The sequence below is a fragment of the Cloeon dipterum genome, chromosome 1 (genome assembly GCF_949628265.1).
Source record: "Cloeon dipterum chromosome 1, ieCloDipt1.1, whole genome shotgun sequence".
Taxonomy (NCBI): domain Eukaryota; kingdom Metazoa; phylum Arthropoda; class Insecta; order Ephemeroptera; family Baetidae; genus Cloeon; species Cloeon dipterum.
The window spans coordinates 15,603,789-15,631,608 of NC_088786.1; the positions used below are offsets into that span (position 1 = coordinate 15,603,789).

General features: G+C 38.7%; 1 protein-coding gene across 1 annotated transcript; it reads right to left on the bottom strand.

Moving 5' to 3' along the window:
* Positions 1-1,896: 1,896 nt before the first annotated feature.
* sNPF-R (short neuropeptide F receptor) lies at positions 1,897-26,648 on the bottom strand. Its single transcript, XM_065497615.1, has 5 exons — positions 26,321-26,648; positions 22,738-23,143; positions 20,647-20,915; positions 19,244-19,637; positions 1,897-3,068 (listed from the first exon to the last, which is right to left on the bottom strand). The coding sequence occupies exons 1-4, from the start codon at positions 26,603-26,605 to the stop codon at positions 19,245-19,247; spliced, it is 1,353 nt and encodes a 450-aa protein (XP_065353687.1). The 5' UTR covers positions 26,606-26,648; the 3' UTR covers positions 1,897-3,068; position 19,244.
* Between the last annotated feature and the right edge of the window lie 1,172 nt (positions 26,649-27,820).

A 27,820-nucleotide genomic window follows, 5' to 3' on the forward strand; every position in this document is an offset into this window, starting at 1 on the left:
TGTTCGCTGCTACAAACAGTCGACGTTGCGATTCATTTTGCTCCGCCTTCGCCTGCTTTTCACAGTTTAGGTGACCGGCTTGTCACGTATGTGCGGCGGGCTTGCATAACATCGGTAAAAGCAGGCGTACGTGATGTAAATATTATTTTCAAAGCAATGCCATTTGTTTACAGCTTTAAAACTGCTGACAATGATATTTCAAAGAGCACAGAGCGCTGCTTATTTTATGTTAGAAGTGCATGTGCGATTTATCCCATACATTTATGTGCGGATTAAAGTAAGACTTCACTTTTGATGTGGCGTGCAAAAATGATTCATCGACACAATAGTAATATTTTAGCCGTCGGTCGCGCTGCGTGTACCGCGGAAACGCAATTTAGCAAAAGCGGGTTTGTAATTTGTGGAAAGCACCATTTTAGAGGCGGGCTGGCTGCGTTGTGTGGCGGTTTGACGCACGCCTTCACTGGACGGCCGTTCAGAGAGGTGCTCGGTTGCGTTTCGCTGTGCAAGTGAGCTGCGTTAGTGCAATTCTCCGCTACTTGCCTGTGTTTGCTCACCGCACGCACGGAGGAGAAACGACTGGCGCCTCACATAGAGAAACGTACACCTCTCTGAACGGACTGCCGGTGGCAGCGTGCGTGTGCTCTTGTGCGTCACAGAGCCGCAACGCAGCCAGCTCGCCTCTCAAGTCGTGCTTTTTACAAAGTTCAAACCCGCTTTGGTGCGTTGGCGCTAAATCGCAGCGCAACCGACGATTTAAGTACTATCGACTTGATAATTTTATGTCGAAGGATCTTTATTTGCACGCCAAAATCAAAAGTGAAGTCCTACTATATAAGTCTTTATCGCCATGAACTCTCTTTGCGTGGAGTGCAAGAGACTAGAGGAGATTTGTCCGCATCTCATGAAAAGACCGACACAGAGGCCTTTTCATTGCTGCAGAGGTTTTTATTCGACCCCTTTCCTATCCCGAAATTTCCACTTCCGTACATGCATTGAACCGTCAGAGTTGTTTTATGGCCGTGGCGCTTTTTTATATTGATTGCCGGCGCGGAAACATTATAAATAGTCAGCAGAATGAGTGTTTGTAGAACATATCCGAGTTGGAAAGCGAGGCAAAATGCGTGCGAGGCTATATTTTTGCTTTACCCCTTTCATACCCCTTTTTCACAGAATTAAAAATACGACCATTTTTGTGTTCCGTTGCCGTCACAAGACTCCAGGGCTATGAAAAGAGATTTCCTTTCATTTGGCGACGACAGCGACGGTTTTCACAGCTTCATTTGGAACACGCAACCTCCAGGATTGTAAAATTCCTGTTTTCTCGAATAAAACGCGATGGAGCTAATGGCGTCTGCTCTTATCATTAAAACTAATTGCTCAATGCGCCTTTTCATCTCCCTCCAACAAGTCTTTCACGCACTGGCAGAGAGTTCGCTCTTTTTCCGCTGACAAAACCTGCTCAATACCTGCCCGTCTCTGACACAAACGTTGATCTCATTAATTTGAATAGCTCGCGAGACGCAACATATACGCAACGTGCGCGCGTCTCCCGACTCTCCTGCTATCCAATTTTGGTAGGTAAGAAATTGCAGTCCCTTATATGTCCATGGGTTCAAGTACAAGTAATCAGTTTCTTTTCCACGAACATTTGAAACGATTTCACTGAAAACAGACTAATATTATTTGACTGCTGTTTTTGAGAGTCTCTCAAGAAGAGAAAGAAGTGATCGCTCGAGGAGGCAAACAGTAGAGGTACAGAAATGTAAATAATTTAAACTCAACAGGCGTACATTAACACATACTGGACTTTATTCTTGATTTGATCAACTTCAACTTTGTAAAATTGTTTATTCAATAATATAATTAAATTAACACTCGATATACTTTTTTAAGTTGACTTGGGATTTTATCACACTTTTTTATTTACATACACATCAAATACTGAATAAAACTGCAAAACTTGCTAGACATCAATTGTTTTACATATTCCAGGAAAACAATGAAACACAGCCATAAATTCCATATATTTTAAGTTCATTTTTTACAAGATCTGTACAAGTGTGAACATATAAATCAAAGGATTCTCAAATCAGGTCGCTTTGGACAGTCACCAATGCACGTTTGCTTGATGCCTTTTACGTGACAATCCTGATTAGGTAACCTTTGATGCAGACATGCAGTATATCCTAAATTATTCCTTAGGCTCAAAAAGAAATAATTTAGTCTTTCCATCGTCTCCCGAAGCGTTTATTTCTTTAAGCGCAAGGGAAAGGATCGAATTTGACAACGCCTACGAATCTACACGCCACAAGAAGAGTACAAAAAATCATTTTCATGCACGTGTTTTGATCTAGGACACATGAAATGTGTTGCATAAAATCACCATAAATGCAATAAAATGCTAGCATGTCATGGCGCACATTTACTTAAGGAGCGGTTCTAACACTATATTGAGTAAACGAACCGGGTTATAGTACATAGATTTTAATATTGCACATGAGAAGCTTATTATCATATAATAATAACAACTATATAGGCTATATAGATAAATTAATTTTAGCTAGCTAGATCATATGTTTATCAGAAAATCCACTTTCCAGAGTTTTATTCAAATTATATTATTTATTAGTTGTTCTGTAAAATAATACCTTTGTACAGTCCATATTTCTATGATACCAATCATTTATCACAGCAATTTAAGTTTCATGCACGGCTACAATGAGTGAAAATTTAACAGAACATGATGGATGAATTAAAATGGTTCTCTGCACCAGAAAGCATGATGAGCTAGCTGTTTTTCTTGAAGGTGAATAACATTATTCAACATTGAAGTCGTTTATACTGTATAGTGTACAAGCGAGAGGTGAAATTCGCACAAGAGGAAAAGCGCGATGGCATGCCCGTACTCTCAGAGAAGCGGAAAGAACACATCGGAACGAATGGAGAGCATACAAGTTGTAAATATACACACATTCTCGACGAAAGCTTTTATTAACATCAAAGTGGCTAGGCCAGGTTTCCTCTCCTGCTCGCCTCTCCTTGGGCTGTTCTTGAGGTGGAATGGTCTGGAACAGAAAACAAAATTTATGTTGGATGTATTTGTATTTTAGTTCGCATTTTCTTTTATTGCGAAAACACCAAGAGAGATGCGAATCGTTCCTCGCGGCTCACCGCGCGCACACTTGTGTACCATATACAAATTTTTTACTCCGCCAGCTCGCCTGGATGTTGTGCTTGTGCAAACGTTGCGCATGCCATGAATAATGCGCGACAAAGGAGAATGCAATCGACAAGCAAAAAGAGTAACTAGTGGCGCAGCTGCTGAAGGATAGGCACAGAATTTCCTCTCGCTACTGATGAGTGGCTTTTTCGTTCGCTTTGATCATACATCTTCATATCAACTGTTTTTTGAGGCATGATATTGGGAAATCCTATTTCAAAGAGAATTTAGCTTGCGGAATCCATTGAAAAGCACCTGGCACCAAATTACCATAAGTGATCTAATCGCAGACAAGGAATATAATCCAGTTTAGAAGTGTAGTATGTCTTTCCTCATGAATCATGATATACTCGTAATATATGATAACGTATTTCCATCCCACTTCTATTTGACTAACCAACAATAATTAGTACAACATCGATCCAATCAAAGAGCTGTCCTGAATGTGAGACTTATGAGAGGGTGAAAGCTTAATCACTTTTGAGAAATCATTATTCTTTTGTTTGGTGTTCAGTTGTTTTACGTCAGAAACAACCAGCAACTTTCCGTCAAGTGACTCTTTCATATCATGGCTCAGTAGTTACTGGTCCTATATAAAGCAAAGGAATCATAAAAACCAAATTTATCATTTCTTTCCAAGCTATTACTGCGTAATGTTTCTTTATTGAATGCTGTTTAGTCATTTATGTTTAGCACAAATATAATCATGATATTATTTCCAACAATAAATCGAGCAAATTCAGACACAACCGCATTAGCTCGCAAAATGTCACGTGGAAATTCATGTTTCACGGGATTTTCCAGCATGGTGATCGAGCTCAAAATTGGAGCTATCGATCTTTCAGACCTGGCGCGTGCACCGGGAAGCACTCGCGACTTTCATTACGCGGAGAGACGCTCTTCCTCTCTTTCTCTCTCTCTCTCTCTCGCAAAGCTCACTGACTGCGTGTTAGCTTTTCTGCCAGCAGTGTCTAATTATGGTGAGTCATTATCTCAGCATCAGCGCCATCAGCACTCCCCACATGAAAAGTTGTCGATGTGGCTGACGAGTTACAGAGTTACACCTTTCACCTGTGTGGAAATTTTCATATTTGGCGTTTTGCATCGCCCCAACTTTGTCAATATTTTTAATTCTTTATCGGCGACGTTAGTATATTTATCTCGAAAAGCTAAGAATGAGATTTGCCGAAACTTGAGTGTCGCACAACAGCATGGCGGACGCATTGTGCGGGCTTCGATGGCTCCTGAGGCCTACCAAAATAAGCCCCTTGCCTACTCCAAACCTTGCGTCAAGTGAATCAACATCACGCATGAATATGTAAGAACTCGGTCGCAATAAAGAGCGGCGAGTCGATAATTTGCTTTCTCCGCGCATTTGTCAAATGCTGGACTGTTGGAGGGTGATGGTCATTCCGTATGATGGGCTACTATAGCAATGAGTTTTTATTTTGACTTGTTGGTATATCCTTGCAGTTCTCAATAAGATCTCGTAAATTATTTATTTGGCAAATATAGGGATAAACGAGATTATGCGTCCAAACAATTTTCAAACTGTCAAAAAACAAATATCATAAAAAGTATCAACTCTGTAAAAACACGCACATAAATTTTATGCACTGTTGCTGAAAATACATACTGAATATTACCTTGACGTCAGCAAGGTTATAAGGAAATAATTTTGAATGCTGATAAAGTGATGAGAGCTCAAGTGGAAATCACCAGATTCAATTTTAATTAATTTTAATTAATCTGCCTTTAACAAGGTTTCCCCAGTTTAATAATGATACACATGACCTCCAAAGGGTGATGAGGAAATTCCAAAAATTCCACCGTCACTGCCCTTTAGCTCTTCAATTAAATTGGCTCGAGTGTATGCTAGCGAAGTAGCAGTGTGCCTCGTGTTTAAGCACCTATGTGTCAGTCAATTACGAGCCCCTCTGCTCAAAATTGCTATTTATGTACACAAAATATCGCCCTTTATTGCGTTTACCCACACCCTCCTATGCACATCCTATGCGGGGCTATTTTCAGCAGTTCGAAAATGTAGCATCTGAAAGAAATGAAAACCTCCTACAATAACGATATTGAACTCGGAGCAACTCAAGCAAACCTAGGAAATGGTTTTTTGAACTTCATCTCCTTGGATGACCTGGGAATACTGAGCACCTGCAAAGTGGTAACGTTACTCCCGGCGAGAATTATTTATATTTTCCACCAAAGGGCTTCCAGCTCACTTAAGACAAATCAGCATCTTTACTTTGATCTTACAAATGAAAATATTTCAAAGGGTCTGTCGTCGTCTTTGAAAGGCCCGAGAGATGACTATTGTAATCTAAGTAGGGTCAATTTTTGCATGGCATCCTTCACTTCAAAAGGAATGAGCAGCTCTGTCAAAATTTCCATTATTATTTCCAAATTTACAAAGGGCGAAGAAAACACAATCAAGTGTTCCCTGTGAATCTGGGATCAGGAAAATTGCTTAAATTAGCAGCCTTAGTGGTATTAGAGTGCAGCCAAACGCCCCGTGGTGCGATAATGAACTCCGCAGGCAGCTTGTTTGCTGTGCTGGATTATCACGATTATCAAAATAAGCCGCTCTTGTTATATGTAGCAACAGCTTTGTTGTGTATCTCGCAATTCTGTCGAAACGTTGCGAAGTGGATAATATTATGCTATACATTTTGGTATTCCCGATTAGATTGTGTGTGCTATTAATGTTTATGCCTGCACATTAGTTTATTTTGTCGCTTCAGATGAAATTAATTGAATCTACGCATACACGCGATTTGATGTTTCTATAACTGAGATTTATTAATAGAAAAGGGATTTCAGGCTGCAACACATTCGTCTCGCCTCAGCGAAACTTCCTTATTGCTCCTTTCAGACTTGAATTGAAATAATTAAATTATACGAAAATTAACGCTTGAAATCAGTTTCTCCTACGAAATTCACAATCAGTCTGGAGTAGAGCGCAGATTAACTCGTCTACTCCCTCACGCATGTCGATTTCCAATTAAGATAGCACAGAGAGCGACAGAATTAATCGCGTAAATGACGTATTATAAGAGCATTTGATGTGCTTAAATGAGGAAAAATATTATACATGTACCAAAATTATATTTCAGAAGGAAAAACAAATTTGTTTTTTTACTTTCAATGCATCAGATTATTATTTAATAGAACAAGAAGGACGTACAGCTGAAAACTATCAATTTTTAGAGTTTAAACCTGGTTCAAATTTACGGGTCTATTTTGAGAGCTGTTTCACAATTTAATTTTACAAAACGTCATGCAATCAAATTAATGATCGATCTAGTGGAATAAAAATAATGAGAGCATAGAAAAAAATCAAGCATTTGTTACGACAAAAGAGTCTGGAATGACCAGTAGCCATTAAAAGAAAAAAAGGCAGAATTCGTTGAAACACCATTCTCTGAATCTGAGCTGAATTCCAGCTGTTGTTGCTGCTATAGAAAGAGCAAAGGGCGCTTTCAGTCACTCACAAACAAAAGCACTGCTAAGGGAACTGACTGACTGCCTGTTTTCACTATAATGGTGGAAATATTCTCGGGAAAGACGAGATTTTCTCCTTTTTCCCCTTGTTTTCCAATTGAAATGAGAATTTAAAGCGCATTTTACAAACAGCCGTTGCGTTTGGTGTGGACTTTTTCACGACAGCCAGCGTAGGTCGTAGCGTCATGGAAACGACACCGAATTTCCACCACGCTTTCGTCCATTTCATAAGGGTGAACTTTGCGACTGACAGCCCACACGCGTGAAATTGTAAAACGCGCACGTCGCTTTTCCACGACACAGGGATCGCATTCAATTTGTGCGACTGTCGAAGCGTGAGTAACTGTGTTGGTTCAAGCTTTGCAAGGGTTACTACTGTGGAAATCCCAGGCGTAAATAATCTAGCCTTTGTTCGCCTAAAATATCCATGTCATCTCATCGTCAATTAATTAAATATATTGGCATCGCAGGAATTTGCTTCGCCAAGCGGAAAACCAGTGAAATTTAATCAATTGATGGGCTACTTGGAATGACAGATTTCCTGGAACAAATGGTGACATCAAATTTGGCTAAAATTAGCCTCCAGGTACGCGAGTTCAAAATTTATTAATTTTACAAATAAGACAAGTGGGCCAAAGGCCAACTAATTAATTGGCTCTCTGGCACGTAATTAAACTCTAGCAAACTACTGAAAATTCTTTGCCTTCTAATTAGCAATGTTAAAACATATCCAGCATACGACTGACGCTGGGATAAACCGACTTTAAGGAAAAATGGGAAAAATAATTTTATTCTACACCATACATCAGCGCAACCTAAGTAAGTCAAATGGGATTATTTGCTATTTTTTTAATTTTTTATATTTAATTATCTGTTTTAGAGAAATAAACTGAGTTGAATTGAATATTAAATTTTAAAATGGTTCAGGATTTTTTCTTCTCTTTTTAATCTTACATTCAACTCGATGCTAATTTTTTTCCCCAAAAGCAAAGTTTTTCACCCTCGACCTATTTCAGAGATGAGTGGAAGTTATCCGAAAAAGGTAGAACGGAATCTGTCCGAAACGGAAGTTGTCCGAAAGGAATTTGTCAAAAAGGTATTATTGCGAAAGTAATTTGTCCAAAATCAACAAAAAATAATGTTATAAATCGTCTTATTTCAGTTGTTGTCCATATCGATCCACTTGTATTTGTGAATATTTGTACACCCAAGCACCAATTGATTTTTCATCAACGTGCATAAAAGCAATAATTATTGCCTTATTTGCCGAGAGTAAAACAATTAAATGGCAGTTTTACCAAGTTATGTGGTAATATGTGAACCATAAAATCCATTGAAACACGAGAATAATTAATTGCTTGTTACAATATGTTTTTGAGATAACAAAATGACATGAAAATTTCTTGATCTCTGAAATCTTGAAGGGCTGAAAAGGGAGTCACAATTTATTAATTATTCGATTTTCTGCTGTATCGTAAGTCTCTCCTTTGGAATTCGATAATAGTTTATTTATCAACCAAATATTCTTGGAAGAAATTTAATTTCAAATCAACGCCAAGTTTCCCATATTTTTATCCTGTGGCCTACTTTGAAAGCAAAACACGTCAACAGAACCCTTGATGTCCTACAGCATCATCATAATTAAGTGCGAAACGTGAATGTTTGCGTGCAAATAGCGGCTGACATGAATATTCGTCCCCACAACTCGAGAGAGAGTAAACATTTGCAGGTATTTATTTCACGCACAAGTGCTGCCTGGTGCAGACTCATAACGCAAACACACAGTCAACGAGGAAGCAAGTGCTAGAGCAAACTGTGCGCTGCAATTGTAATCTTGAGTGCTAATGAGCCAATTAGAGCCTAGGAATTGCTTGCCTCGTTTCGTAATCAAGTTGGAAGACTACACGCAGCAATATCTCGGTCTCGTGCGAGTAACTTTTCTTAGGGGATCTTGCCGTGATACTTTTCATACTTTCATTTAAGTTATGAGATTAAAAATTAATCATAGGGAATTTAAACATATAGCTAAGAAACTTTTTACTAGCTCTTAATCTTAATAATTAAGTTAGATGAAAGTTCAGGTTGATAATAGTGTCTTAACTATTTCTGGAAAAGGAAGGTTTCAACTAGAGGATGAACTGTAACCTCAACCCTCGGCAGTGAATAAATAGTAAAGAAAAATTACGCATTGATGTCCTTGTCAACGAATTTGTTTAACCACCAACAAATTAGCTTTCCACTTCCACGAAAGTAAAATACAATTAACCAACACAAATTCAAATCGTTTTCAGTTTGATGAAAAGTTATTATGATATTAAAAACTAAATATAAAGAAGGAAAGTTTTTATGAACACACGCTGGTATTCAACAGCGAGTATAACAGAGGAAATAGCTTCATGGCAGCTAATATTTTCTCTATGATTCTAAGCACCAAAACGGCGCTTTTGATATGCCATTAATAAGGGTTCGCCAATATCAATGGCCACCAGTATTGATTTTTCCGCATTTTCCCAAATTTAACCCCGAAAAAGTCACATTTCGCTCCCAAAAAAAATAAACATTTTTGGAAAATTACGACTAGTGGTAGAATTTTCGGTCTTTTGGTGAAACCAGTGGCTTTTATAATGATATTTTAAAATCAATATTTTTGGTCATCCATCAAGAGAATTTTTGATATTCTATAAAAATGCATGTGCATGTAAATGCGCAAAATTGCAAAAAAAAAAACGCAAAAACCCAGTTTTTTGCAATGCAGTGGGGTTTTTCCGGTAAAATGCGGGTTTTTGCGTACCCTTCCATTAATAGACATGCTGTGTAAGCGAAAATGCTTAAACCAGACGCTGCAAGGATTCGCGATTGTGTGTTGGCGCCGCAAAAACAACAATCGGCGCGTATGTGCGCCATGCCCTTGACTCACAGGCATGAAACACTATCTATTGCGGGCGGTCATTTATTTGTCGGCAAATGTAATGCAACGAAGAAGGAGCTGGGGCTTTTTGTACAGCGGGGTGGAGATTTTTCATTCCACTTGCATGACAGGGGCACACTGCGAGCGTGGCCTTCTCGTGTTTCTTTATATAAAATTCCTTTGAGAAGGTGAACTGCGGGCGCATCCGCGCAGTAAGCTGTAATGACATGACGCGAACAGCAGATTATTTTCTATTCTTCATAAAATAAATAAGGCAGCGGGTGACCTCCTCTTTGAAAGTGCACCTTATTGGCACGTGCCACTGCGAAAATCAAGAGGAGAGGCGTTTTCAAAACAATCCTAGTGAATTTTCATCCTTTGATGTGTAGATTAATGAAATTGCCACTCAAGAATGCTAAATCTCGCATTCAGCAGCGCGATTAATTTCTGCTGGATGACACACGCGCAGCAAAATAATAACAAAACCAATTTGACGGCGTGTTGTATCTTGCCGCCAGCATCAAATTTAATTTGGATCACTCTGGCCGGAGTCGGAGGGTGTGCCTCGTCGGCTGTGTTTGTGCCAAGCAAGGTTATTAATTGATTACCAATGGCGGCAGCCGACGCCACTACTGTGTGTTTATCTGCGGATTATCGACTTGCCTCTAGTGCAGTCTTTTTATGCGAGCGGGTTATTTTCGCCTCAAATATCGCCCGCCAAAATTAATTTCCCGATGCGGCAGCGTCTTTTGATTTGTCTCTTCTGAGCGATAAAAGTTTTTGGGCAACTTTCAATAATGATGGTGTATAATGAGAATCTTTTCGACGGCAGATGGAACTCGTCTTTTTTAGAGCTGATTCGCAAGGTCTCTTTTCGTCAGAAACTAATCAAAATACGTCATTAAACCTCGGTAGAAGTACATGCGCCTTTAAGCAGCTGATAAGAACTCTCTGCCAGCCAGACAAAAAGCCAGACATCAGAGTGTTGCTATCAGAATTAATAGCGCGTGTAACGCAAAAAAAACTATTTGTAGAGTTCGCAGCATTTTATGAATAGCAACGTGCTGTAGACAAACTTCAATGAGGAATTTTTATAGCCATTAAGCTCAGATTTTTGCTGGGAAAATTGCGGTGTTTCATTTTAAAGGCTTGTCGGTCTGCCATAAAATTTTAGGGCATAAAATTCGAAAATGTTCCACAGGAATGATCAAACTCAAATGCAAATTTTGTTAAAAACTTTAAAAGCTGTTTTGCCAGCAGGAGATGAAAGGATCAACAAATAACTGTCACGTTTCAGATAAAAGCCACCATGACAGTAGATCGACCAATGATAAAGAGAACAACCAAACTTAACAATATCAGGGCATTAGAGCATGCTATTTGTTTTTGACAGGGCTTTCGCTTTTGCGGTAATTTGTTCGGATAGAAACTTTTTCGTTATTCGTTCACCTGTTTTCAACAGCAATCAATACAAAGTAGGCTTCATTTCACACGAGCAGGGACGAGTATTTCAGTCGTCAAATAAAATAGATACTTTTTTAAATTTAATTGTACTGATGTTGGATACAATGAAAATTAACCATTGAATTGCTGTCCAAACGATGTCTGTCATAACTCAAAATTGGGTCCGATGGCATGCCTCAGCCAATTTTCGGGCACTGACAAACGGAATGGTTGACATGAAGCACTCTCAGTAATGTACCACACATGTGGGCGTCGATTGTTTTACAAATCAGCGCAACTCGGTGCCAAAACTAGAGAGTGGCATGTAACCCTGGTGAAATTCAAACTCGATGATATTGACGATTCACATTAGAGTTAATTTAAGGCCAGCGGTACGACGGAAAAATAAACAATCAGCCTAAACACCCAAAATGTTGAGTGCGATGTGTCTGTAACGTAACCACGCGATTGGTGTCCGTATATGTATTTGTGATTCTATTAAAGTGCCACAGCGTTTGGGTATCTCGCATCCAAAGAGCAAAAGCAGAGAACCAACATGTGGTTGCTCTGGCTGCCTGTTTGTTCCATCCACCAATTAATCCATTAGCATTTTCCTGCACTCAACGAGTCGGATAATTGTCTGTGACGCAGAGCAGAGCACGCAAATTAAGTTTTATCGCGCCTTCTCGCCTGTATCCCAATTAAATAGGTCATTCTTATTTTCGCAGCTTTCACCATTCCAAAAAAGCGAGAGTTTTTTCAATCCGATGCCACTGTGTGCGCGTTGATAAGAAAATTTGTTTGGAAACCTGTTTTTGAGTGCAATATTTTTTTATAACAATATTTACACTTCACGCCAATTAAAATTGTTAAGTGTTAAATATCTTTGTGCCTTCATAAAATAGCATTTTCTTTGAAACTTGCACCTTAGACCCAACTTAGGTGAAGAAGATCCAAAATTCTCTTCTTCTCTTTCATCGCATTTTCAGAAAAACATGTTTAACGAAGGAGAGGGTAAGAACCAAAAGACGATCGAAGCACTTATTTATCTGTCCTCATTTGCCTTTTTCATATTTATAAATAACCCTACAGGGGCTCATTCTGCGATGCTTAAATGTGCCAGAAATTTTTCACGAGGAAAATTGGATACTCATAGCATCAATTTCTTAATGAGAAGGGGAATCTGCGCAACACGCACTCTGCTTGATTTATAATTTACAGTATCTTGCTCGCTGGCAAGAAACTTTGGGCCTGTCGCTCAAACAGGCGTTTTCCATCTTTTTTAAATATCTCAAGGAAGCTGATATTTGATGAAGGTGTTTTTTGCATGGCATAGAACACGGGAGAAACGTAATACTTGAGCAGAGTGCTGATTTTACACGAAAACATGATAATTCAAAACACAAAAAAATAAATCACATAAAAATCCAAGCACTTGCCATACCTCATAAGTGCAAAGGTGTAAAATCATAAAATTGTAAAATATAGCTGAAATTTGGCTACGTTCATTTTTCTACTCCAGGTTCAGCTTTTGTTTGAAAGCTTGATTGGAAAACTAAAAAGAAATCGTAATGAAAACAGTGCTTACAGTGAAAAAAATGCAGCCTTATTTTTTTAGTTTGTAAATTATATTTAAGAGGTATGTATTTTTGCCGACGCAAAAAATATACTATAAAAGTTGCTATAGCTCGGTGAGGAGAATGGCGAAGTAGCTTTGTGAATGTATATTAATATTGCATAATTTAATGCAGTCTGCGATATTTCCAAATTTTTCAATTTCCATGACATTGAATGATGAAAGCTTCGTGCAACCAGTTATGTCGGAACAAATAAGCCCACCACTTTTGTTGCGCACAGTGTCAGAACGGAAACGGAAGCAGATTTATGTAGTTTTCGCAACTCCAGAAGTCAGATGAAGGAAAAAATTTATTACTGTCTGATATGTGAGAGCACGAAGATAGCAACCAGCTAACTGCTACTCTGCTATACGACCATAATTCACCGCACCTCTACTGCACTCGCGCTCCGATCGAAAACAAACAAATTATGCTGCAATTCGCAAACACTGCTCGCTCTCCGCCAAAGTGTTGAGAGCGTCAGCTTTAAGCTCGCGCGTGCCAATTATTCTCCGCGAAAGACACTTCGCGAGTATTGTACGTGCGGAGGAAAAAGCGCGACAAATATCTGCAGACACAGCTTGCTGCGGAGAGAATCCCGTGTTTTACAACATGCTAGACTGCACTCTGCAAGAATTGCGCCCTGTGGGTAGACGAAAGACCGGTCATGGAAATGCCGCGGCTTAATTGCATTCGTCGGCGCCAAGTTTGTTTCCTGCGCAAGAAAAGCGAGCCGAGCAGAGCACTTCAACATTCATACATATATAACGTGCCCGCTTTTTCCATCGTCCGTCGCTCACTTGTCAGCATGAAATTAATTTCAGCAGGGGTCCGTCGAAGAAGTTTCAACTTCCAGCGCGTGGGCGCAACCAAGTTCTCTTCATTGGTTGCTAATTTAAGATTGTTTTTGTAGGAGCCAGTTAGTGCTAATATTTTCATTACGTTGAATTAACTTTGGAAAATGTGTTACGTTCTATGTTCGACGTTAAACGGTTACACAACACCGGAAACTACATTTTACTTTGCCTGTTTATATCCTTTCAGATTTAGGGAAAATATTTGATTACAATCAACCAATTTGCATTTATTTACACAAAATAAAAATAACGAGTTCCAGCTACTTACAATGACATTTTCTCATCATTTTTCACATTCATTATGATTGAATGACAAATCAGACTTGAGCGTGTTGTGTACTTTCGATGTTTATTGTTTAATCTTGGAAGAAAAGTATTTTAAAATAAGAATTATCTGTGCCAGTGTTTCGTAAGTTAAACAAAAAGGAAATATGTACTTGAATACAAATCTTACATGTCTTAATTAAATGTTATGAAAATGGAAATTTGCCAGGAATAATTGATACAAACAACCTGCATAAATTGATATAATTAAACACCCGTTCAATCAAAAATTCCAAGAATCATTCAACAAACAGTCTTACAATGTTGTGTTGAAATATGCATTACCCTTCCCTTAATCATCTTCAGACTCGATAAAACTATTGTATTTGCTCAAACTCATTTGTTTTTCAGGTGCATCTCATTATTTTCATGAAATTTATTTAGGATTAGGTTTCTTCTGTCAGACAAAAATTTTAAGATAGTGAAACTTTTTTCCAGCCATTATCTTTCTGCATCTCTATGATATGGCTAGTGGAAATTTGAGAGGTAAAAATTGCAAATAAACCAGACCCAAGAGAGCAAGTTAAAACAACAAGTGGATAATTGCAATGTTGTTTTTGTTTGCTGGAGTTGAAACGAGACAGACTTTGAGAGTTATCTGTAGCCCGAAATGAGTTTCTGGACCCTGGTTGTTTTCGCTTGAGAGACTTCATTTGGTCGGCACCCGCACCCGACTCTTCACTGATGAATTTTTATGCCCGGCAAATTAAGCAGCAGCGCGAAAATGTCCGTCGAGTGAGAGGACTTTCCTTTGCAGCAGGCAGCTTCATGTGTTCGACATAAGCGGCTTTAGGGCGGCACAAAGGCCTCGTGGTTTGAGTGCCGAACTTGTGACCTTATTGTTTGGGCACGATTTGCATTCCTCTGCCGGTGCACGCGAAACCTTTGATTAGCATCCAGCCCTGCTTCAAATACACTTCACGTTTGGCTTTGTTTGCTAATACAGTTGATTCCAGAGACAGTGGTTTGGTATATATGTATTTTTATCATTACACACATTACTCGCATGATTTGTTCACTCCGATTTGTTTCTTTGTAGAAAAAATGCAAGCTACAATGTTGTAGCTTTATGATGTATTTTTTGCTTACAATTAGATCTAGAGTTTTGCGTATGTGAATCCCATAAGACTTCTTCTATCTAAAAAGTGCACGCACACATGTTATCGCTGCTCCAGTGTTTTTGTTGAATATGCACAGAGTTTTTAGCATATTTATTACCTTTATAATTTACACCCATTTTTGTTGGGATTTTTAGGTCTAGTTGTAGCACGAGTGCCAGAGAATTAATATGAAGTTTCAGTTGCACAATTAATTGACTCGATTACTACGCTGTAACAAGTTATAGTTGATTTGAGTAATAGATGTTAGGTCACACGTAAAATCAGAAAATAATTCGAAATTTTTTATTATTTTATCCGACCGACTTGTCGAGGAACTAAACGTGAGTTGACGTTCCATTCCCTTTATGGGCCAAGCCCGATCTCTTTCTACAGATCCCCAACCCCTCAGGGCCAGATTCACTGTTCCAGATTCTCTTTCCACACCCATCAGGTGGGCTGTTTTGTTTCCCTGCGACACCCAGGCAGCCCGCTCGGAGCTGGCCACAGCGTCATAGTGGCAGGCCGCGCCCAGATCCCTGGCGCGCCTAGACCTTAGCAACTCTTTTGGTCTCCGGCGGTAAAACCAAGCTAGCGAACCTTCGACGGGAGGCTTCGCGAAGACACATCGATTTGCACCACAACATCTGAAGAAAAGGACTCTCAAGCACAGTGTTGAGTACCTTATTTTGTGAAGCGCTTACTTTGTATTTTTCCTATTTCAATTAATTTCTTTTGTTCCCACTAACATTTTCCATTTTTGTTTGAAAAATATTTTTATTGACATTCGACATTTATTATCGCACATACATATACCAATATTCTATTACTCAAATTAATTTAAAAAATAAACCTTGTCGAATATTCGTTGTCAATAATTATCGCCTTTGATTTTGCTTTTCGTCCTTCGTGAGATAATATCTTCTGAGCTGAATAATTTAATTTTGTGAGAGACAAGCCTGAAAATCTTATAGCACAAGAGAACCCTGATCCTCTGTTTGATTTGATTATTTCGTTGATTTAGAGATTTCTTGTAGTAATTTTTGAGAATAGGTTTCTTGCCCTTAGCAAGAACGGCATCCCACATTTAGACTTTACGACGCTTAGTAATATTCTGCAACACAATGATAATAATATTTTAACGGTTAGGAAAGTCAGCATAGCGGCTTCAGAAATCCATAAAACAAAAGAAATTCCACGCGCAATGAGCTGAGACTGGAGAAAAATTTTGCTCCAGACTTTGCCTAACTAGATAATTTTAGAACAATGCATTTCTTTAGACGATAAATCTCTTTCATGGCTTCTCTTATAGCAAAGCGTTGCTAAATTGTTAATCCTCTGAATAGGCTTTTTATACTTTGATTGTTGAGGCAACCTAGCTTGTTCATTGTTTTGCTTAAACTCCTGCAGAATAGGGCTTGGACCAATAGAAATAAACAGCAGACTTCCTTGTTGTAAGCTTAACAATATACACAATGTACGTTAAATTGTTTACATCAATTTACTTGGCAAAATTTGATTAAGGCTGTCAAGACAATGAACGCACGAAAACTTTTGGCAGTGTATGACGGAAAATTACTTTCGACAGCACAAGCAGGCTTAATGTGAACAATTTAATCCCACCAGATCAAATAATTGATCAAGACTATATTAATATTTACTTATCCGTTTTACTGGATGCGAAGGAACACCCCGAGGGCTTTTCCTTTATTCATCTTACAGTTCAATCCCAACGATCTATCATTTCCCTGTTCCGGGACCCAATATAGGAGGTTCATAGCTACTTGTAAGGTTGCCAAAGGGATGTATATCAACATTGATGAGGTTTGTTTTCTCGTTTTGTAACTTGATTCTAATCAATGAGATTATTTCTGTGGTTCACCTGATTTGTCTAAAAATTGAATTGCACACAAAAATTTATTTAACGGCAGCTAAGATTTAGCAGTAGTTTGATTCCAGTTTCACCCTTTTTCATGTGGTTATATTTATTATAACATACCCGGCCATATGATTTTTAATCTGCTCAAACAGAATTTTAAAGAATGCATTATTTTGATCCACTATTATTGCACGGCGCAATTCACGGAATTGGCAACCTTAAACCTTCATAGTAGAATATATTTATGTTGACACAGCAGCAGTAGAAAAGCAAGGACTGCCACCACTATTCCAATGCCCAGAAGCGCAACGTCTCTATTTTCCACGAGAGAAAAAAGTGGCGGTCAAAAAGTCTGGCTCCGAGAGAGAGGCCGTCCTGCTCACCCACCCACTCGTCGTTCACCCAGCGCCGGGCCGCCTGATAAAAAGGCCGGTGATAGTAGTGACGTTTTATTTGTTGTTTTGGAGCTGGACGCTGCTCTGAAAGGGGGGCTGATATGGCGAGAGCGTTTTTATCAGCTCAGATCCATCATGTCTGTGCGCTCTTTCATCCCTCGCCCGGCTGTGTGACTCATCTTTTGCGCTCAGCTATTAATTTTTGATTTATTTTTATTAATAAAGTATGCGGCTCTCCCGAGGCAGCCGCAGGCGAACCTACTAAATGCTTCGCCTCCCTCTCGCACAAAATTAAAAGCGGCCTTTCCGGGTGGGGATTTTTAATTAAAGTGTCGCGCGACTTTCAAGGATGCCTATTCATAAGGTCCTTTTGTCGTTAGCTTAATTTCCTCTCATCGGGCATTTGTTCTAAAAATAAATGATAATATTTTACGGTAGGGTAGCTATTATTTCAGCACGATTAACTTGCTCTCCGCGCCCAGTTGCTCTCTGTCGACAGGATTTTCCTGGTATTCCAAGCATATTTAATTTTCTTCGTGCAACAAATGGAGCGAAAAATAATGCGGTATTCCGAGAAAATTTCAACCTTTTATTTCTTTCTTACTTTTAGCCACGCAGGCGAATATGAAGTGTCTACTGATACAAAATTTTTGTGCGGGAAAAAATAAATCACCCTGAGAAGAACTTTTATCCTTCCTTTTCCTGCGTTGCTCCAGCCTCCGGGAGGGAAATTGCTATTTAATCTGTAACGGTATATCCTGGATCTTGGGAAACACGATCAGCATGTCAACGTAGTTTGCTCATCAGCAGCGAAACTTAAAAAAGTCATCCTTTCTTAAACACCGCTACGTATCAGAAGCTTTTAAGTTGCTTGAGCATGTTCCCAAGAACTGACGTGAAGAGTGCTTGAGTCAAGTCTCCTGGCAGGCGAAATTGGAGCTCAAAATTTGCAATTTAGTCCGTCGAGCTCGATCATACAAAAAATGTACAAACAAACGTTGGCGGAGCGCGCATGTCTCGCTGAATGTGACAAAACGTGTTCCTGATTTTATTCAGCCTGCCTCTGCTGCCCTACGAGCCGACTTTCGAATGAATTCTCGCGGGTGCGGATGCTGTGTAAAATTGTTAAGAGGCCTGCCAAGTGACGCATATTTCTCGAGGAGAGAGCGCATCGCAAATTGGTTGACTCCTATGATGGAGATGACGGATTATTCTCAAAGAGACTGTCTCTGATGTTTCCCAATTCAACTTTTCCAAGATTTATTCTACTATTTCAAGCTTCGCTGTCAACGAAAGTTGCAATCACTCAAAACTAGCAGCGTTCCAACTACCCTTTTTTATTATTCACGAGCATATTTGCACATTGCTGACGCACATCAGAAATAGCGTATTAAATCAATTTAATTTGTCAGTTATACTTAACTATTTTTAATCTTACAATTCCATTTGCATGCGCACATTTCCTCCACGACCCGCCTCGCCCAAATTGAAGAAGCAAAGATTAAGTAAAATTCCGTCTCTGCTAATTCGCGGGAGTCATACTGTTACTGGGAATAACATAATTCGGCAACTCAGTTGTCACTTTCAACGTGTGAAATGTTCCAGAGACTCAAAATAATGTCACTCGCACAAAATGAAACCCATACTATCTTTTCATTACGTGAAGCACTATTGTCGCGGCATGATGGCACCCATCTCCAATATCGCGTAATGAAGGGAAATTTTGTTTGCGGGTTTCTCGTTTTATGTAAAAACTGGGTTTTGTTTTGTTTGAAATTCACGGAAAGCGACATGGCCGGATTTTTAATATTCATGCTATTCTGCTTTGCAATTTTTCCAAACGCAATATCATTATTGCCAGAGGGCGTCGGTCAAATGCTAATTGGAGGACTTCCATTCAAAGCCAATCCAAACACGCACGCTCCGAAACTCTCTTTTTTCTCTCTCATTTTTCATTTCAACATTAATTTTGGCAAATTGATCCTTACCTTAAATGAAATCCCCGGACTTCTGCAAGTTCTGAACCTCTCTGTCCAGCAGGTGCGCGTCCACCGGCAGCCGCAGCTGCTCCAGGTCGACGGGTGTGTCGTGGCCGTTGGCCGCCAGACGCTCCTCCTCGCCCTCCTCGAGATGCAGACACACCTGGTCGTCCGTCTTGCTGTACGAGGCCTTGAAGGGCACCTCCTCCTGCACAGAGGAATCGCCATTGCACGCCACCTGCTCCTCCTTGGCATCCGTGGTCATCGTGTTGGTGGTGCCACGGTTCTTCTTCTGGCTGCCGCCCAGGGACTTGCGGTGGCCGCTCGTCAACGCCATCGACGCCGTGTTCGGACCACACTGGTTGCCGTTCACGGGCGTTGGACGCTCAAAACACGGCAAAACCTGCAATACCCGTCGCAGAGTGTCACCTTCTTTGCGATAAATGCGATACGTTGGTCAATTCTTGAATGTATGCGGACTTCAGAATAGAAAGTCTAGTCTGAAAATCCGGCGGGATGAAAACGAGCCCAGCGCAAGTAGTTTGTTACGTAACTTAGTGATTCTATAATTATTTGAAAATTTTCTGGCCCATGAACAGCAAAAATTTAACAGCTTCATCAATCAAAAACAAAATAATTAAGCACTTGGCTTGAACTCCTCAAACGACGTTTTTGATAGTGTGGCGGCTTAAATAGGATATTTTTCAAGATACAAAAAACCCAAGCATAGCTCGAGTGCATTTTTTATTCGAGTGATTAGTATACCTCAAAGAGGGATAAAATTTGACAAATTATTACGAATGAAATAATAAGAAAAAATATATGAGAAAATATTGCAACATTAATCAAGGTGACGAAAAACACAAATATTTTCCATAAGGTGCAGCATCCAATTTTTCCAAATGTGTAAATGCGAATGAATTTTATTGATTTGATGTAAATGCTCATTAGTTTTGAAAATAATTTTGGAAGCACAATTTTTTATTTCCTCATTTTGTGGCCCACCAGATAAAACAGTCCTTTTGATCCTGATTAACGCGTATAAAACGTTGCTTCATATTCAAAATTTGTCAAAGCAATGGCTAATTAAAATCTGCTCATTCAATATATTTACAAATTCAACTCTGTTCGCGCACTACCACTAATGGAAACATAAATTTCGCATGAAGTCCGTATCCAACAAGAATTTTGACATTCTAGAGACAGCATTTTGCATAAATAAGCATTCCAAAAGTTCACGGCTCAAGGGAGTGTTTACACGCAAGCAAAATTCTACATTTACGGAAAAAGCAATGCGGCCGGATGACGTTTGTGTACGTGAACTATACTATAACAGTCACTCGCACGCACTCGTGAACTTTATGCGAGAGGCATATTTTCTAAATGGAATCTGAGAAAACGAGAGCACCAACCTGCTTGAACTCCTTGCGGAAATTCTCGTTCAACCAAGCATAGAGGAAAGGGTTGTAGCACGTCGAGCTCATGGCAATGGCGTGCACCATGAAAAAGCACAGGTTGTAGTAAGGCCAGTCGCCAGTCGACTCGTTCACGTCGTTGATCAGGTTGACCATGTTCAGCGGGAGCCAGGACACTCCAAAAACGGTCACCATCGCGATTAGCATGCGATTTGTTCGCCGCTTTCGCTCTCGATCGATCTCCTCGCGACGAGAATTTTTAGCACCTGCAAAAAACTGACACTTTCACCGACTGATGCAATTAAAGCGTTAATGGTAAATTATTCTTTCCAGAATGTAATTTGACTTGGTATATAAATTATATTACTGACGAGGACCAACTTTTTCAATCTTTTCCGGGTCTATATTACAGCCTAAAAGAGCAATTTAAACTCTGCGTCCAGCTCAAAGAGCAATGATAAAACTGTGCATTCTCAACGTTATTAAACTGAGAAAGCGGAATAGAAAAGTTGCTTTGCATTTAATTGAGAAACTAAATTCCGCCTCGATTTTAATTTCCTGTAGTGTATTTAAGCACTTTTTTGTAAGAAAAGATTAACATCTTGAAAGATCCATGAGAAATAAAATAAAAGCAGCATATATATGTATCAACTTGATTTTTCCGTTCAAATTTAATTTGAATTTTAAAATGGAAGTTGTTTTTCAATCTTAATTTAATTAAATTTAATAAAAATGTCTACGTGAAATATCAGCCAAATTGCATTGAGTTGAATCGATCAATGAGTCTATGTCTACAAATAAGATATCAGCTATATTTAACTGCGATGATCGAGCATGAAGCCAAAACAGTGTCTCGTCGTTTTAAGCATTAAATGTCGCAATTTTCGCGTTTGAATGCGAATCACACAGACAACGACGAACACATCAATTACGTGAGTCTAGACCGCGAACATTATCTGGCTTTAAATTGGTCATGCGCACTGACACACTAATGGCACAAACGACGCCGCTGCAAAATAATTAGCCGGCGACAAAACAAGAGATCAGCAGTAAAACTTGATGCAGCTCACATCTCTGGAAACATGTAATCAACAGGATACCACGTGCGGCATAAAATAAAGTTTTTTTTACTAGCATATCCGGGGGTCAGCTTTTCTCCCATATAGCTTTGATGAAAACGCACAACATTTATTATCTAAAGTCTTATAAAAATTTAGATTATAAATGTCTTTCTGCAGTTTCAAGCATAAAATACAGAGGTAGAATATTTAAGATTGTATGAAATGAGAAAGATATTTATGTTCCTGTTTGGCCTGCAGCTGTTATTTGGAGCGTTTCAAGAAAGAACAAAAAAAAATCAAACCTACTCCAAATTGACGACAAAAATTAATATTTGGTCTTTGTTTTATTCTTCGAGGGCGTTTGCCAGTCAAAAGCAAGCTCGCCTATTTACGGAACTCTTCTCAGAACTCAATCTTGCAAGTTTTGATCAAAGGAAGACGCATCATCTCTGTATTTATAGAAAGTTTTTCTGCCTGAGATTTCAACATCCTTTGTGTATGCCACTCGCTTTGAAAAATTAAATTTCATTGTATTCCTCTCAGCAATGGAAAAAATCGTGAAGACTGTATTTCTTTGAGAAATTGCTACGACAGGCCAGTGCAATGCGTGTGAATTTTCCTTAACAGATGATTAAGATTTATAATTTTTAAAGTTGCTAACAGAACCTGAGGTAGAATAAATCCTTGTTATAATGTAATGATAGAAATGCAACCTATTTCTGATAGAAATTTTTGTCACTCTGTACAAGAAACAAGTTTAAGCTGAATGAGTGATTTTATAATCACGAACTTACAATAAATAGGTTTGTAAAATAATTGATTTAAGGGAACTATTTTTTTTCAAATTTACCAAATTTACGTATCTCATCATTTAAACTTATCTATATTTAAATTAAAAGGAAAGAGAATCATTATGGTTTCTATGATTTAATAAAATTCAGTCGGTTAATCTGAATTTTTTATTTAATTTTGAATTCCAGTGCTCAATTGATTACTCCTCTGTTTTTTAATAGTTCAACGAACTAACCTGGTTTGCACTTGGCTCTGTCATTCAGCTTGAGCGAAACTCTGACGTAGCAAAATGTGATGATGAAGAAGGGGAGGACGAATTGCGCCATGGCCGTGAAGGCGCCGAACGCCTTGCGGTAGTTCTCCGTCCAGTCTTCTTCACAGTAGAAGAAATCCGAGTCGATGCCTTTGTTATTGTGCGACATAAAGATACCATACGGCAGGGTTGCAAGCAAAGAAAAAAGCCAGATGAAGACAATGATCGCCGTACACGTGGACATCCTCATGCGCGGCTGGAAAGGGTAGATGATGACGAAGAAGCGGTCCACGGCGATCGAGGTCAGAGTCAGTGTGGAAATGTACACGCTTGTGCCCTGCGCGTAGGCAACCAGGTGACACAGAACTGGCCCGAAGATCCACTGGCCCTGAGGGATTGAAAAAATAATACACTTAAAAAAAGTTTCTTGTTTAATTAACAGTTCCATCTATATTTATTTCAATTGAATAATTGTTTTTTTTAATTTTCACTGGAATGCGCACATAGTACGATTAATTGTGTACGTGCGTCTCGAGTTTTCATTATTTGAAGCAATATATTTCTATCGTAAAAAAGGTAAACGATCGGTTTAATTCGATTCTCAACATTCCAGCGTTAGTTTAACTACTGATATGTTTTTTCTGAAGTGCGCAAAGAAGCGCGAATTGAAAAATCAAGTGAGAGTGTGAAAACGAACGGTTTTCGTAAGTTATTCAGTCTCTTTAGGCAATTAAAAAGAGCCTATTTGAATTTTTCACGAGTGCATCAAGGCAAAGAAAGAGAAGTGATATAAAAAACTTCCGCTTCAGCTCAGTTAGAATTATTCTTTTTGTTGCGTCCTACTTGGAATAATGCAGTTTTAATTTTTATCTACTAATACATTGAAGTCTTTGGAAACATTGCCTTGGCTGTGTCAAAGAGTGATCCTTTTCTCTAGCTCCATTATGCGAGATCCTCTCAAACCTGCTTAAATATTAATTTACGCTACACGCCATTGGAAAACAACATCTGGGCGTGCTTGAGCAGAAAAGATAAACTTCAGCTCCTGGCAAGTGTTCATTCTAATTTCGCTCTCAGCACATCACTTGCAAATGGTTTCCTGAAGAAAGACTTTCTTCTCAGAGAATGTTCATTTGTTTTCGTTTTATTTGCAGCAAAAGTTAGTTGAACAAATTAGTCAACCTCGTCTTTTCATTAAACAAGTTCAACCATTTACAAAGCAAATATAAGAGCAGGAGCATTTTTAATTTACGTTGTTTCAAATTACTTTACTGAATTCAATTACAAGTTTAAACACGCTTAATTTTAATTTGATTTTAGCGTATTAAAATAAAGATGATTATTGAAATGAGCCACTGATATGCTGTACAAGATATGATAGTTAATTAAGTTAAAAGCCTTACAAGTTTTACACGATTGCATTTCTGCAATTCCGGCGGGCAGAGACACATTTAAAGTAATTTTCTTCGCGTGGAGCAAATATTTGAATTCAAGGTGTCATCTCTGTGTTTAATATTAAATTTATTTAATTTATAAAGCACGCAAAACAGAAACATTTCTTTTCACTTTTGAAAGTGGTTTGATGCTACGAACAGTTAATTAATTTCTTCATTCACAAAATTTTACTGTAAATGAAACAGTTAGATACATATATGTTGATAATCTTGCTGTTACATATAGAATCAGTAAAATCTAGATTTTTTTCTGTCTAAATTCTGTCATACAAGCTAGCTGGGTCGAGCTTCGGATCTTCAAACTAGATTTTCCCTCTTGGAAACAAAATTATGAATTCAAAATTTATTCAGGCCCGGGCCAGCTTTTTAAAACTACCCAAAACAGCTTATAATTTTTTGGACAGTCCAGCAATGGTTTTGATCAGAACTGGCTGTCGGCAATTTTCACAAACTAGTCCGTTGGCTCGCATTGTTAACGCATTCTCAGGAGAGTTAAAACAGTGGGAAACATTTGAGCAGTTCGGGGATCTAATACTGGCTACCCAATAGCAAAAGGTGGTTAGTTAAGTTACTCGAAATTTACAAATAGCTCAACGGGCTGGGAGGCGCACCGGCGCTGACTCGCCACTTGCTGTTTTTCGCATCTTTCCAGCGGCTTTAGAGACAACTTTCTGGCGTTTCAATCAAAGACTTAGGTGCGGGGAGGGAACAAGATGGCCAAATTGGGCCCGAGCTCCTCTGCGGTCACTCGGGCCACTTGTTATCCGTTCAACGGTGTTATTGGAACCCGGTGAGCATGGTTAAATAAAGATGATGTGTTTACGCGACACGCCTAAAATGGCTTCAACTTTTTAGGTTGTAAAAACAAAAAGTATTATACACAACGCATTGCTGAAACGAATGGCTACGTTTTATTTGTATAACTGCGATTTGTCTATTGCATTTTACCATTTCTTTCAAATGGAGTAATTCAGTAAGTTTTAGGAAAAAATATTATATGATTTATGACATTAATTGTGTCGAATGTGCTTCTATAAATCAAATGATGATTTCCCTTCACTATTAGACAAACTGATTTTGCCTTTAAAAGCAAATTAATTATTTTTGAGTTGTTTGGTCCCCTGCCAGACAAAATTCCAAGAGAAAAAGTCAAGCCAAAGCAAGCTGTATTTTTTAATTTAAATAAATAATTATTATCAAAACAAATTTCAATCATATGCCACAGAAGCCGCACCAGCCTGCCGCTGGTTCAAAATATTTCCGGCGGAGAGACGTCTATAGCTATTTGAAATTGAAAAAATCAGTGATTCTAATTTAGAAATATATACTTGGCGAAACAAGAGTTAGATCCAGGAGACTACAAAAAAGTATAAAAAAACGAGGAAAATGGTGAGCAAAAATATTCCATTGTTAATGAGTGTAACACACCCTTTTTGGGTAGACAGAAACCGCTAGGTTAAGGTTTCCAGTTAAAATAAACGTAGGAGGAAGGAAATTAAAGAAGGAAAACAAGTTGATAAATTAATATTATCAATGATTTGATACAGTTTGCTCTGTCTGAATTAATTACAATCACCAAGGGAAATCAAACGAATATTACAGTCAGTGATCAATTAAGAACGAAATAGCAATTCGACCATCGATCGTGTTTAAAATTACGATGTTGGATCGTTGAGTAAATTCCAAGTTGTATGAAAATTCATATATTTTGGCTATAATTTAAATTATATGCTTTTATCTTTTGATTTCAAAATTTCAGTTAAATTTTATAGGATCGCTGTAAATTATATTGTCACTCTTTTTAAAGTTGATTCATGAAGTCGGAAGAAAAACTTGACTTCAGTGTTTCCCATACTATTTAATTTAATTGCATAGTCAAAATTTAATAATCTGTTTTTAATTAAATAGAGTATTGATGGATTGACAGTTAAAAAAGGAACATATCGTTTTTCCAAGTCAAGCTTAAAAAGAAGTTAATTTTTGATACCTTATTTTTGCAAATAAAACTTTGTAATTTTAGAAGAGGCGAAAAACGAAGTTCTCATGAAAAGATTACATTCAAGCATAAACGAAATACAAAGAATTAATATGTAGTTCAGCGTGAGACTTACTACGAAGGAGTAGAGAGGAGTGAAAGGGACCGCCAGAGTGCAGAGCAAGATGTCAGAGAGCGCGAGGTTGGTGATGAAGAAGTTGGTGACGGTCTGCATGGCCTTGTTCCTGCCGACCACGTAGCAGACGAGCACGTTGCCGAAGATGCCAAGCACAAAGATGACGGTGTAGAGCATGCAGAAGACGGCCTGCACCGATCTGTTCTGGATGATGTCGTGGAAGAGTGGCTCGTCCACATGGCTGCAGTTGGTGATGTTGCCGAGGCTGCCGTTGAGACTGCACATGGTGCTGCAGCTCCGGCGGCCGGAGGACGAGTGAAGATGCGGGCCGACAGCCTGAGAAATGAGCGGCGGGCGGCGGAGCGTGCGCCTGCCACCGCAGCCCCGTTCGCGCGCGTCCGACCACCTTGCTGCTGCTGCTGCTCGTTATTGGCATCATTACTAAGGTGCGGACCACCTTACATCCATCCTTTCCGATGCCCTCTCAAAACGTGCAGATGGCCCAATTATTTTACTTATTGATTCAACGGAAGTTATTCCTGGACCAGCAGGAAGTGGAGAGGTCCTCTTGATTGCTGCAAACGAGTGATCGCTAATTTGTGACATTTCCTGTTAAAGTGGCCACTGGCCACTACCACTACCGCCTTCATTTTTCCCTGTCGATACATTACCTTGATTGCTGCCACTCTGCTTGCTTGCGACTTTTGCTTTGGTCAGTTCTCAATTGCTAGGGTTGGGGGAGGGGGCAGGTTACTGTTTTCAGATGGAACCAAAGTAATTATTCTTGAGCTATATACAGGGTTGGGAATTTAACCCGATCTCGCGACTACTTTTTCTGTGCCTCTCATATATATTTCTTTACACAAGTCAATTAGTTAATCGTATATGGGGCCTATCAGTCTAATCGCTTGTTAAGCCGGATAGACACTGTGTTTGGCACTCCGAAAATCCTTAAAAATAAAAAATATCAAATTCTATAAATGAATAAAATTTGAATTTATTAAAATAAATAAATTTATCGTTTTTTTGGAATTTGTTGGTTGGAAAAAAGAAAAACCGATATCTGACCTTTTGAGCCGCAAATTTTTTTATAGTTCACTGGAATTGGCTTTCAAACCGTAAATTTGGAACCAGATAATACATGTCAAATTTGGTAAATACATTTTAAACATGAATTCAAATAACAGTTTTCTTAGCATTTTAATCCTCTTTTGTTCTGAATTTTTACGAGCTTTTAAAAATTTTCGGACTAAGAAAATTTCCCAATCAGAAATTTTTTCGGCCTATAATTAATCAAATATCGGCAGTGAAGCCATCTGAAATTGATCCTTTAAAAAGCTATCATTTAAAAGGAATGACAAGTCTCTCAAAATTTGAGATTATTCGTAAGAAACAAAAATTGCTTGAAAAATTGGTATAAACATTGTAAAGTAAAAAACCGTCTGAATTTCCCAACCCTAGCTATATATCATTCTAGAGTTCCTGTGATTCGTAATTTCA